General features: G+C 41.4%; 1 protein-coding gene across 3 annotated transcripts in view; it reads left to right on the forward strand.

Moving 5' to 3' along the window:
- Window positions 1-12500, forward strand: part of nrd1a (nardilysin a (N-arginine dibasic convertase)) — a 27154-nt gene that overhangs the window by 4595 nt on the left and 10059 nt on the right. For all 3 annotated transcript variants that reach the window (XM_060873671.1, XM_060873669.1, XM_060873670.1), the window contains exons 4-13: window positions 5183-5264; window positions 5672-5825; window positions 5920-5993; window positions 6085-6180; window positions 6447-6569; window positions 6852-6909; window positions 7135-7208; window positions 7406-7475; window positions 7609-7686; window positions 7804-7924. In XM_060873671.1, coding sequence (XP_060729654.1) covers window positions 5183-5264; window positions 5672-5825; window positions 5920-5993; window positions 6085-6180; window positions 6447-6569; window positions 6852-6909; window positions 7135-7208; window positions 7406-7475; window positions 7609-7686; window positions 7804-7924 — 930 coding nt within the window. The remainder of the gene's footprint in view (window positions 1-5182; window positions 5265-5671; window positions 5826-5919; window positions 5994-6084; window positions 6181-6446; window positions 6570-6851; window positions 6910-7134; window positions 7209-7405; window positions 7476-7608; window positions 7687-7803; window positions 7925-12500) is intronic.

A 12500-nucleotide genomic window follows, 5' to 3' on the forward strand; every position in this document is an offset into this window, starting at 1 on the left:
AGATGTGTAACGAAGTGTAGATGTGTAACGAAGTGTAGATGTGTAACGAAGTGTAATGAAGTGTAGATGTGTAATGAAGTGTAGATGTGTAATGAAGTGTAGATGTGTAATGAAGTGTAGATGTGTAATGAAGTGTAATGAAGTGTAGATGTGTAACGAAGTGTAGATGTGTAACGAAGTGTAGATGTGTAACGAAGTGTAATGAAGTGTAGATGTGTAACGAAGTGTAGATGTGTAACGAAGTGTAGATGTGTAACGAAGTGTAGATGTGTAACGAAGTGTAATGAAGTGTAGATGTGTAACGAAGTGTAATGAAGTGTAGATGTGTAATGAAGTGTAGATGTGTAATGAAGTGTAGATGTGTAATGAAGTGTAATGAAGTGTAGATGTGTAATGAAGTGTAGATGTGTAATGAAGTGTAGATGTGTAACGAAGTGTAATGAAGTGTAGATGTGTAATGAAGTGTAGATGTGTAACGAAGTGTAGATGTGTAATGAAGTGTAGATGTGTAACGAAGTGTAGATGTGTAATGAAGTGTAGATGTGTAACGAAGTGTAATGAAGTGTAGATGTGTAATGAAGTGTAGATGTGTAATGAAGTGTAGATGTGTAACGAAGTGTAATGAAGTGTAGATGTGTAATGAAGTGTAGATGTGTAATGAAGTGTAATGAAGTGTAGATGTGTAATGAAGTGTAGATGTGTAATGAAGTGTAGATGTGTAACGAAGTGTAGATGTGTAACGAAGTGTAATGAAGTGTAGATGTGTAACGAAGTGTAATGAAGTGTAGATGTGTAATGAAGTGTAGATGTGTAATGAAGTGTAATGAAGTGTAGATGTGTAATGAAGTGTAGATGTGTAATGAAGTGTAATGACGTGTAGATGTGTAATGAAGTGTAGATGTGTAATGAAGTGTAGATGTGTAATGAAGTGTAATGACGTGTAGATGTGTAATGAAGTGTAATGAAGTGTAGATGTGTAATGAAGTGTAGATGTGTAATGAAGTGTAGATGTGTAACGAAGTGTAATGAAGTGTAGATGTGTAATGAAGTGTAGATGTGTAACGAAGTGTAGATGTGTAACGAAGTGTAACGAAGTGTAGATGTGTAACGAAGTGTAATGAAGTGTAGATGTGTAATGAAGTGTAGATGTGTAATGAAGTGTAATGAAGTGTAGATGTGTAACGAAGTGTAGATGTGTAACGAAGTGTAATGAAGTGTAGATGTGTAACGAAGTGTAGATGTGTAACGAAGTGTAGATGTGTAACGAAGTGTAGATGTGTAATGAAGTGTAGATGTGTAACGAAGTGTAATGAAGTGTAGATGTGTAACGAAGTGTAATGAAGTGTAGATGTGTAATGAAGTGTAGATGTGTAATGAAGTGTAGATGTGTAACGAAGTGTAATGAAGTGTAGATGTGTAACGAAGTGTAATGAAGTGTAGATGTGTAACGAAGTGTAATGAAGTGTAGATGTGTAACGAAGTGTAATGAAGTGTAGATGTGTAATGAAGTGTAGATGTGTAATGAAGTGTAGATGTGTAACGAAGTGTAGATGTGTAACGAAGTGTAATGAAGTGTAGATGTGTAACGAAGTGTAATGAAGTGTAGATGTGTAATGAAGTGTAGATGTGTAACGAAGTGTAGATGTGTAACGAAGTGTAATGAAGTGTAGATGTGTAATGAAGTGTAGATGTGTAATGAAGTGTAGATGTGTAATGAAGTGTAGATGTGTAACGAAGTGTAATGAAGTGTAGATGTGTAACGAAGTGTAATGAAGTGTAGATGTGTAATGAAGTGTAGATGTGTAATGAAGTGTAGATGTGTAACGAAGTGTAGATGTGTAACGAAGTGTAGATGTGTAACGAAGTGTAATGAAGTGTAGATGTGTAATGAAGTGTAGATGTGTAATGAAGTGTAGATGTGTAATGAAGTGTAGATGTGTAACGAAGTGTAGATGTGTAATGAAGTGTAGATGTGTAATGAAGTGTAATGAAGTGTAGATGTGTAATGAAGTGTAGATGTGTAATGAAGTGTAGATGTGTAACGAAGTGTAGATGTGTAACGAAGTGTAATGAAGTGTAGATGTGTAACGAAGTGTAATGAAGTGTAGATGTGTAATGAAGTGTAGATGTGTAATGAAGTGTAATGAAGTGTAGATGTGTAATGAAGTGTAGATGTGTAATGAAGTGTAGATGTGTAACGAAGTGTAGATGTGTAACGAAGTGTAATGAAGTGTAGATGTGTAACGAAGTGTAATGAAGTGTAGATGTGTAACGAAGTGTAGATGTGTAACGAAGTGTAGATGTGTAATGAAGTGTAGATGTGTAATGAAGTGTAGATGTGTAATGAAGTGTAATGAAGTGTAGATGTGTAATGAAGTGTAGATGTGTAATGAAGTGTAGATGTGTAATGAAGTGTAGATGTGTAACGAAGTGTAGATGTGTAACGAAGTGTAATGAAGTGTAGATGTGTAACGAAGTGTAATGAAGTGTAGATGTGTAATGAAGTGTAGATGTGTAACGAAGTGTAGATGTGTAACGAAGTGTAGATGTGTAACGAAGTGTAGATGTGTAACGAAGTGTAATGAAGTGTAGATGTGTAACGAAGTGTAATGAAGTGTAGATGTGTAATGAAGTGTAGATGTGTAACGAAGTGTAGATGTGTAACGAAGTGTAATGAAGTGTAGATGTGTAATGAAGTGTAGATGTGTAACGAAGTGTAGATGTGTAACGAAGTGTAGATGTGTAACGAAGTGTAGATGTGTAATGAAGTGTAGAAGTGTAGATGTGTAACGAAGTGTAATGAAGTGTAGATGTGTAATGAAGTGTAGATGTGTAAAGAAGTGTAGATGTGTAACAGTAGATGTGTAATGAAGTGTAGATGTGTAACGAAGTGTAGATGTGTATGATGTAAGTGTAATGAAGTGTAGATGTGTAATGAAGTGTAGATGTGTAATGAAGTGTAGATGTGTAACGAAGTGTAATGAAGTGTAGATGTGTAACGAAGTGTAGATGTGTAATGAAGTGTAATGAAGTGTAGATGTGTAATGAAGTGTAGATGTGTAACGAAGTGTAATGAAGTGTAGATGTGTAATGAAGTGTAGATGTGTAACGAAGTGTAATGAAGTGTAGATGTGTAATGAAGTGTAGATGTGTAACGAAGTGTAGATGTGTAACGAAGTGTAGATGTGTAACGAAGTGTAGATGTGTAACGAAGTGTAATGAAGTGTAGATGTGTAATGAAGTGTAGATGTGTAATGAAGTGTAGATGTGTAACGAAGTGTAGATGTGTAACGAAGTGTAATGAAGTGTAGATGTGTAACGAAGTGTAGATGTGTAACGAAGTGTAATGAAGTGTAGATGTGTAACGAAGTGTAATGAAGTGTAGATGTGTAATGAAGTGTAGATGTGTAACGAAGTGTAGATGTGTAACGAAGTGTAGATGTGTAACGAAGTGTAGATGTGTAACGAAGTGTAATGAAGTGTAGATGTGTAACGAAGTGTAGATGTGTAACGAAGTGTAGATGTGTAATGAAGTGTAGATGTGTAACGAAGTGTAGATGTGTAACGAAGTGTAGATGTGTAATGAAGTGTAGATGTGTAATGAAGTGTAGATGTGTAATGAAGTGTAGATGTGTAATGAAGTGTAGATGTGTAATGAAGTGTAGATGTGTAACGAAGTGTAATGAAGTGTAGATGTGTAACGAAGTGTAATGAAGTGTAGATGTGTAATGAAGTGTAGATGTGTAATGAAGTGTAGATGTGTAACGAAGTGTAGATGTGTAACGAAGTGTAGATGTGTAACGAAGTGTAATGAAGTGTACGAAGTGTAATGAAGTGTTAATGAAGTGTAAGAAGTGTAATGAAGTGTAGATGTGTAATGAAGTGTAGATGTGGTACCGAACGTGTAGATGTGTAATGAAGTGTAGATGTGTAATGAAGTGTAGATGTGTAATGAAATGTATGAGTAAGATGTGTAATGAAGTGTAGATGTGTAAACGAAGTGTATGGTAGTGTAATGAAGTGTAGATGTGTAACGAAGTGTAATGAAGTGTAGATGTGTAATGAAGTGTAGATGTGTAACGAAGTGTAATGAAGTGTAGATGTGTAACGAAGTGTAGATGTGTAATGAAGTGTATAGGTGTCTCGATGTGTAATGAAGTGTAGATGTGTAACGAAGTGTAATGAAGTGTAGATGTGTAACGAAGTGTAGATGTGTAACGAAGTGTAATGAAGTGTAGATGTGTAATGAAGTGTAGATGTGTAACGAAGTGTAGATGTGTAACGAAGTGTAATGAAGTGTAGATGTGTAACGAAGTGTAGATGTGTAACGAAGTGTAATGAAGTGTAGATGTGTAACGAAGTGTAAGCTACCACTGCTGGGCCCCTAAGCAAGGCCCTTAACCCTCAGTTGCTCAGTTGTAAGTCACTCTGGATAATGGTGTCTGCTAAATGATTTAAATGTAAATGTAATGACGTTTAGATGTGTAACGAAGTGTAATGAAGTGTAGATGTGTAACGAAGTGTAATGAAGTGTAGATGTGTAATGAAGTGTAGATGTGTAATGAAGTGTAGATGTGTAACGAAGTGTAGATGTGTAACGAAGTGTAGATGTGTAATGAAGTGTAGATGTGTAACGAAGTGTAATGAAGTGTAGATGTGTAACGAAGTGTAATGAATTGTAGATGTGTAACGACGTGTAGATGTGTAACGAAGTGTAATGAAGTGTAGATGTGTAACGAAGTGTAGATGTGTAATGACGTGTAATGAAGTGTAGATGTGTAACGAAGTGTAGATGTGTAATGAAGTGTAGATGTGTAACGAAGTGTAGATGTGTAATGAAGTGTAGATGTGTAATGAAGTGTAATGACGTGTAGATGTGTAACGAAGTGTAGATGTGTAATGAAGTGTAATGACGTGTAGATGTGTAATGAAGTGTAGATGTGTAATGAAGTGTAATGACGTGTAGATGCTTGTTCTTTTAAAACTTTAATGAGGTGACAGAAAACAAGAAGCAATGAACATGTTGAAGAGAAACCTGGACCAGATAAGGAATGTGGATACCAAATGGGGTCAGAATTGTGGGAGGTCATAACCATGTGAATGGTGTGAGGTTTTATTTCACTATTTTTATTTGTGTGTGTGTGTGTGTGTGTGTGTGTGTGTGTGTGTGTGTGTGAGGCAGTCAGCAGCAGCCCTGTGTATTGGTGTGGGGAGTTTCAGTGACCCAGAGGACCTGCCGGGTCTCGCACACTTCCTGGAACACAGTGAGTGTGTAGATGTTGAGTCAACACACTGTACACACACAAACCCAGCAGTAACTCATCATCAAACAGACTTGCAACCATAAAATAATTCATTTCTTTATACTGAAGAAAAATAAGATGATTTTCATGCTGTGATTTTATTGATGTAAAAAAGTGTGTGCAGTCGAGCAGTGCTCTAAAATCCACCGTGAGTCCTCAGTGTGTTGTTTTAATGTCTCTCTAGAACATTCTGTGACTCTGTAATCTTTGGTGTAGCTCCCTGATGTATCTCACAACCTCTCTGCAGTTCCTGAACGTTTCCTGAGCCGTATAAATGAAATTAAATTATATGGGCTGTGTCCCAGATCATAAGATCATGTGTGACATCTCTCTCTCTCTCTCTCTCTCTCTCTCTGTGTGTGTGTTAGTGGTGTTTATGGGCAGTAAAAAATATCCTCGTGAGAATGGATTCGATGCCTTCCTAAAGAAACATGGCGGCAGTGATAATGCCTCTACTGACTGTGAGAGGACCGTGTTCCAGTTTGACGTGCAGAGGAGGAGATTTCGAGAAGCTCTCGACAGGTACATCAGCGTAGTGAAGTACACTCTGACTGTGAAATGAGTCAAAGAGTCTGAATTGTTTGCTGCCTTTCTGTGCGCTGCTTTTTTTGTCCAGATGGGCTCAGTTCTTCATCTGTCCTCTCATGATCAGAGACGCCATCGACAGAGAGGTGGAGGCAGTGGACAGCGGTGAGGAAAACACACATCAAAAGCTACACATTAACATGTTATTAGCATATAATTAACATATTATTATCATGGATCTGACCGGGTGTTTTAGAGTATCAGTTAGCGAAGCCGTCGGACTCGCACCGTAAGGAGATGCTGTTCGGCAGTCTGGCTAAACCTCATCACCCCATGGCCAAGTTCTGCTGGGGTAATTATCTACAGATCTCTGTGTAAAATATGTAAATGACCAACAGCAGTGAGGTTTGTGACTCTGGAAATGAGACAGAAACATCCACAACATCAAAATTGACCTCAAACCTGCTTAATATATTTATATTTTTACTTTATATAATGATTAAAACAAAACCTGCAGTGACACTGTGGATGCTCTTAGCATTAACCGCTAACCACAGCTCCTGTGGGTCCTGTCATAATAAACACTGTACCCTAACAAAGTGTACTTTATCCTATAAGGGAACACACAGACTCTGAAGACGGAGCCGAAGAAAAACAAGATAAACGTGTACAAGCGTCTGAGACAGTTCTGGAAGAGAAACTACTCGGCTCACTACATGACGCTAGCCGTGCAGTCCAAAGGCAAGCGCGCTAATGCTACGTCTGGTTTCTGTTTCGTTTACACCCGCTAGGTTATAAAGGGCTGTTCTGTTCATTTTTACACGTTATTAGCATGATATTTAGGATGATAGCTAGTTAGCAAACCAGATATTTAGCCTGCTATCTAATTGATTAGCAGGTAAAGTGTTTAGCTGATCAGTTATCACTGTCACTAGCTGCTTAGTGATAGAGTTTTTGGCAGAAGTGCACACTTTGTTCTAGGGTGCGTGTAAAACCCTAACAGAAAGCTGCTGTGTCCCTCAGAGACGCTGGACACTCTGGAGCAGTGGGTCAGAGAGATCTTTATCAGTGTCCCTAACAAGTGAGTTCACAAGTGCACTGAGACATGACCGTGAGTCTAGTGATGGGATTCTGGGTGATGATGTCATCATGACTGTTTTCTGATTTACTTACTTATTGTTTATTCTATAAGTTTCTTTGTTCTTTCTTTCTTTAATAACATACTTTACATTACAGTAATAATGATAATGACAATAATAATAGTGACTGTGTGAGTAATTAAATAATAAAAGGGTTGATGTTCCAGTGGTCTGCCCAGACACGACTTCTCTCACCTCCTGGAGCCGTTTGACACTCCGGCCTTCAACAAGCTGTACCGAGGTAAAGGAGTGTGTGTGTGTGTGTGTGTGTGTGTGTGTGTGTGTGTGTGTCCCTATCCATTACAGTATTCATTACGTGTTTCACCACCAGTCTACTGTCCACACACACCAATCACAGCCATTCACGCTGTCTTCTAACCACGTTTTCATAAAAGCACTCATTTGAGAAACATTATTATTCCTGTGTGTGTGTGGTAGTGGTACCTGTGAGAAAAGAACACTCCCTCACCATCACCTGGGCATTGCCTCCTCAGGAGAAACACTACAGGTGAGTTCACGCCATGTTTATCTGGGCTAACTACACTAAGATGTGTTATCTGTTATCACTAGCCTGAGCTAAGGTATGAGTTCACACTCCGTGTGTGTGTGTGTGTGTGTGTGTGTGTGTGTGTGTGTTCTAGGGTAAAGCCGTTACATTATCTGGCTTGGCTCATTGGTCATGAAGGAGCCGGCAGCATCCTGTCTCTGCTTCGGAAGAAGTACGTATTACACTCACACACATACACACACACACACACACACACTCTCACACATTTATTTTTTACAACATTTTAGTATATGTTAATTTGTGTGTGTGTGTGTGTGTGTGTGTGTAGGTGCTGGGCATTGGCTCTGTATGGTGGTAACAGTGAGACTGGGTTTGATCAGAACTCCACCTACTCTATCTTCAGCATCAACATCACTCTCACTGACCAAGGCTTCCAGAACTTCTACCAGGTCTGCACTAAATAGGCACACTAAACTACACAGTGACACTACATAGGGTGCTGTAGATAGGGACACTTCGTAGGGCACTGTAGATAGTGACACTTCGTAGGGCGCTGTCGATAGTGACACTTCATAGGGTGCTGTTGATACGGACACTTTGTAGGGTGCTGTAGATAGTGACACTTCATAGGGCGCTGTAGATAGTGACACTTTGTAGGGCGCTGTAGATAGTGACACTTCGTAGGGTGCTGTAGATAGTGACACTTCATAGGGCGCTGTAGATAGTGACACTTCATAGGGCGCTGTAGATAGTGACACTTCGTAGGGTGCTGTAGATATGGACACTTCGTAGGGTGCTGTAGATAGTGACACTACATAGGGTGCTGTAGATAGTGACACTTCGTAGGGCGCTGTCGATAGTGACACTTCATAGGGTGCTGTTGATACGGACACTTTGTAGGGTGCTGTAGATAGTGACACTTCATAGGGCGCTGTAGATAGTGACACTTTGTAGGGCGCTGTAGATAGTGACACTTCGTAGGGTGCTGTAGATAGTGACACTTCATAGGGCGCTGTAGATAGTGACACTTCATAGGGCGCTGTAGATAGTGACACTTCGTAGGGTGCTGTAGATATGGACACTTCGTAGGGTGCTGTAGATAGGGACACTACATAGGGTGCTGTAGATAGGGACACTTTGCAGGGCGCTGTCGATAGTGACACTTCATAGGGTGCTGTTGATACAGACACTTTGTAGGGTGCTGTAGATAGTGACACTTCATAGGGCGCTGTAGATAGGGACACTTTGCAGGGCGCTGTCGATAGTGACACTTCATAGGGTGCTGTTGATACGGACACTTTGTAGGGTGCTGTAGATAGTGACACTTCGTAGGGCGCTGTAGATAGTGACACTTCGTAGGGCGCTGTAGATAGTGACACTTCGTAGGGTGCTGTAGATACGGACACTTCGTAGGGTGCTGTAGATAGTGACACTTCATAGGGCGCTGTAGATAGTGACACTTCATAGGGCGCTGTAGATAGGGACACTTCGTAGGGTGCTGTAGATATGGACACTTCGTAGGGTGCTGTAGATAGGGACACTACATAGGGCGCTGTAGATAGTGACACTACATAGGGTGCTGTAGATAGTGACACTTCATAGGGCGCTGTAGATAGTGACACTTCATAGGGCGCTGTAGATAGTGACACTTCATAGGGTGCTGTAGATAGTGACACTTCATAGGGTGCTGTAGATAGGGACACTACATAGGGTGCTGTAGATAGGGACACAACATAGGGTGCTGTAGATAGTGACACTTCATAGGGCGCTGTAGATAGTGACACTTCATAGGGTGCTGTAGATACGGACACTTCATAGGGTGCTGTAGATAGTGACACTTCATAGGGCGCGCTGTAGATAGTGACACTTCATAGGGCGCTGTAGATAGTGACACTTCATAGGGCGCTGTAGATAGTGACACTTCATAGGGCGCTGTAGATAGTGACACTTCATAGGGTGCTGTAGATACGGACACTTCATAGGGTGCTGTAGATATTGACACTACATAGGGTGCTGTAGATAGTGACACTACATAGGCTGCTGTAGATAGTGACACTTCATAGGGTGCTGTAGATAGTGACACTACATAGGGTGCTGTAGATAGTGACACTACATAGGGCGCTGTAGATAGTGACACTACATAGGGTGCTGTAGATAGTGACACTTCATAGGGTGCTGTAGATAGGGACACTACATAGGGTGCTGTAGATAGTGACACTTCATAGGGCGCTGTAGATAGGGACACTTCATAGGGTGCTGTAGATAGTGACACTACATAGGGTGCTGTAGATAGTGACACTACATAGGGCGCTGTAGATAGTGACACTACATAGGTCGCTGTAGATAGTGACACTTCGTAGGGTGCTGTAGATAGTGACACTACATAGGGCGCTGCAGATAGTGACACTTCATAGGGCGCTGTAGATAGGGACACTACATAGGGCGCTGTAGATAGTGACACTACATAGGGTGCTGTAGATAGTGACACTACATAGGGTGCTGTAGATAGTGACACTACATAGGGTGCTGTAGATAGTGACACTACATAGGGTGCTGTAGATAGTGACACTACATAGGGTGCTGTAGATAGTGACACTACATAGGGTGCTGTAGATAGTGACACTACATAGGGTGCTGTAGATAGTGACACTACATAGGGTGCTGTAGATAGTGACACTACATAGGGTGCTGTAGATAGTGACACTACATAGGGTGCTGTAGATAGTGACACTTCATAGGGTGCTGTAGATAGTGACACTACATAGGGTGCTGTAGATAGTGACACTTCGTAGGGTGCTGTAGATAGTGACACTACATAGGGTGCTGTAGATAGTGACACTACATAGGGTGCTGTAGATAGTGACACTACATAGGGTGCTGTAGATAGTGACACTACATAGGGCGCTGTAGATAGTGACACTACATAGGGCGCTGTAGATAGTGACACTTCGTAGGGTGCTGTAGATAGTGACACTACATAGGGTGCTGTAGATAGTGACACTACATAGGGTGCTGTAGATAGTGACACTACATAGGGTGCTGTAGATAGTGACACTACATAGGGTGCTGTAGATAGTGACACTACATAGGGCGCTGTAGATAGTGACACTACATAGGGCGCTGTAGATAGTGACACTACATAGGGTGCTGTAGATAGTGACACTACATAGGGTGCTGTAGATAGTGACACTACATAGGGTGCTGTAGATAGTGACACTACATAGGGTGCTGTAGATAGTGACACTACATAGGGTGCTGTAGATAGTGACACTACATAGGGTGCTGTAGATAGTGACACTTCATAGGGCGCTGTAGATAGTGACACTACATAGGGCGCTGTAGATAGTGACACTACATAGGGCGCTGTAGATAGTGACACTACATAGGGTGCTGTAGATAGTGACACTACATAGGGTGCTGTAGATAGTGACACTACATAGGGTGCTGTAGATAGTGACACTACATAGGGTGCTGTAGATAGTGACACTACATAGGGTGCTGTAGATAGTGACACTACATAGGGTGCTGTAGATAGTGACACTACATAGGGTGCTGTAGATAGTGACACTACATAGGGTGCTGTAGATAGTGACACTACATAGGGTGCTGTAGATAGTGACACTACATAGGGTGCTGTAGATAGTGACACTACATAGGGTGCTGTAGATAGTGACACTACATAGGGTGCTGTAGATAGTGACACTACATAGGGCGCTGTAGATAGTGACACTACATAGGGCGCTGTAGATAGTGACACTACATAGGGCGCTGTAGATAGTGACACTTCATAGGGCGCTGTAGATAGTGACACTTCGTAGGGTGCTGTAGATAGTGACACTACATAGGGTGCTGTAGATAGTGACACTACATAGGGTGCTGTAGATAGTGACACTACATAGGGTGCTGTAGATAGTGACACTTCATAGGGCGCTGTAGATAGTGACACTTCATAGGGCGCTGTAGATAGTGACACTTCATAGGGCGCTGTAGATAGTGACACTTCATAGGGTGCTGTAGATAGGGACACAACATAGGGTGCTGTAGATAGGGACACAACATAGGGTGCTGTAGATAGTGACACTTCATAGGGCGCTGTAGATAGTGACACTTCATAGGGTGCTGTAGATACGGACACTTCATAGGGTGCTGTAGATAGTGACACTTCATAGGGCGCGCTGTAGATAGTGACACTTCATAGGGCGCTGTAGATAGTGACACTTCATAGGGTGCTGTAGATAGTGACACTACATAGGGTGCTGTAAATAGTGACACTTCATAGGGTGCTGTAGATAGGGACACTACATAGGGTGCTGTAGATAGGGACACAACATAGGGTGCTGTAGATAGTGACACTTCATAGGGCGCTGTAGATAGTGACACTTCATAGGGCGCTGTAGATAGGGACACTACATAGGGTGCTGTAGATAGTGACACTTCATAGGGCGCTGTAGATAGTGACACTTCATAGGGTGCTGTAGATAGTGACACTACATAGGGTGCTGTAAATAGTGACACTTCATAGGGTGCTGTAGATAGGGACACTACATAGGGTGCTGTAGATAGGGACACAACATAGGGTGCTGTAGATAGTGACACTTCATAGGGCGCTGTAGATAGTGACACTTCATAGGGCGCTGTAGATAGGGACACTACATAGGGTGCTGTAGATAGTGACACTACATAGGGTGCTGTAGATAGTGACACTTCATAGGGTGCTGTAGATAGTGACACTACATAGGGTGCTGTAGATAGTGACACTACATAGGGCGCTGTAGATAGTGACACTACATAGGGCGCTGTAGATAGTGACACTACATAGGGTGCTGTAGATAGTGACACTACATAGGGTGCTGTAGATAGTGACACTACATAGGGTGCTGTAGATAGTGACACTACATAGGGTGCTGTAGATAGTGACACTACATAGGGTGCTGTAGATAGTGACACTACATAGGGTGCTGTAGATAGTGACACTACATAGGGTGCTGTAGATACGGACACTTCATAGGGCGCTGTAGATAGTGA

The sequence above is a fragment of the Tachysurus vachellii genome, chromosome 7 (assembly GCF_030014155.1).
Source record: "Tachysurus vachellii isolate PV-2020 chromosome 7, HZAU_Pvac_v1, whole genome shotgun sequence".
NCBI lineage: Eukaryota > Metazoa > Chordata > Actinopteri > Siluriformes > Bagridae > Tachysurus > Tachysurus vachellii.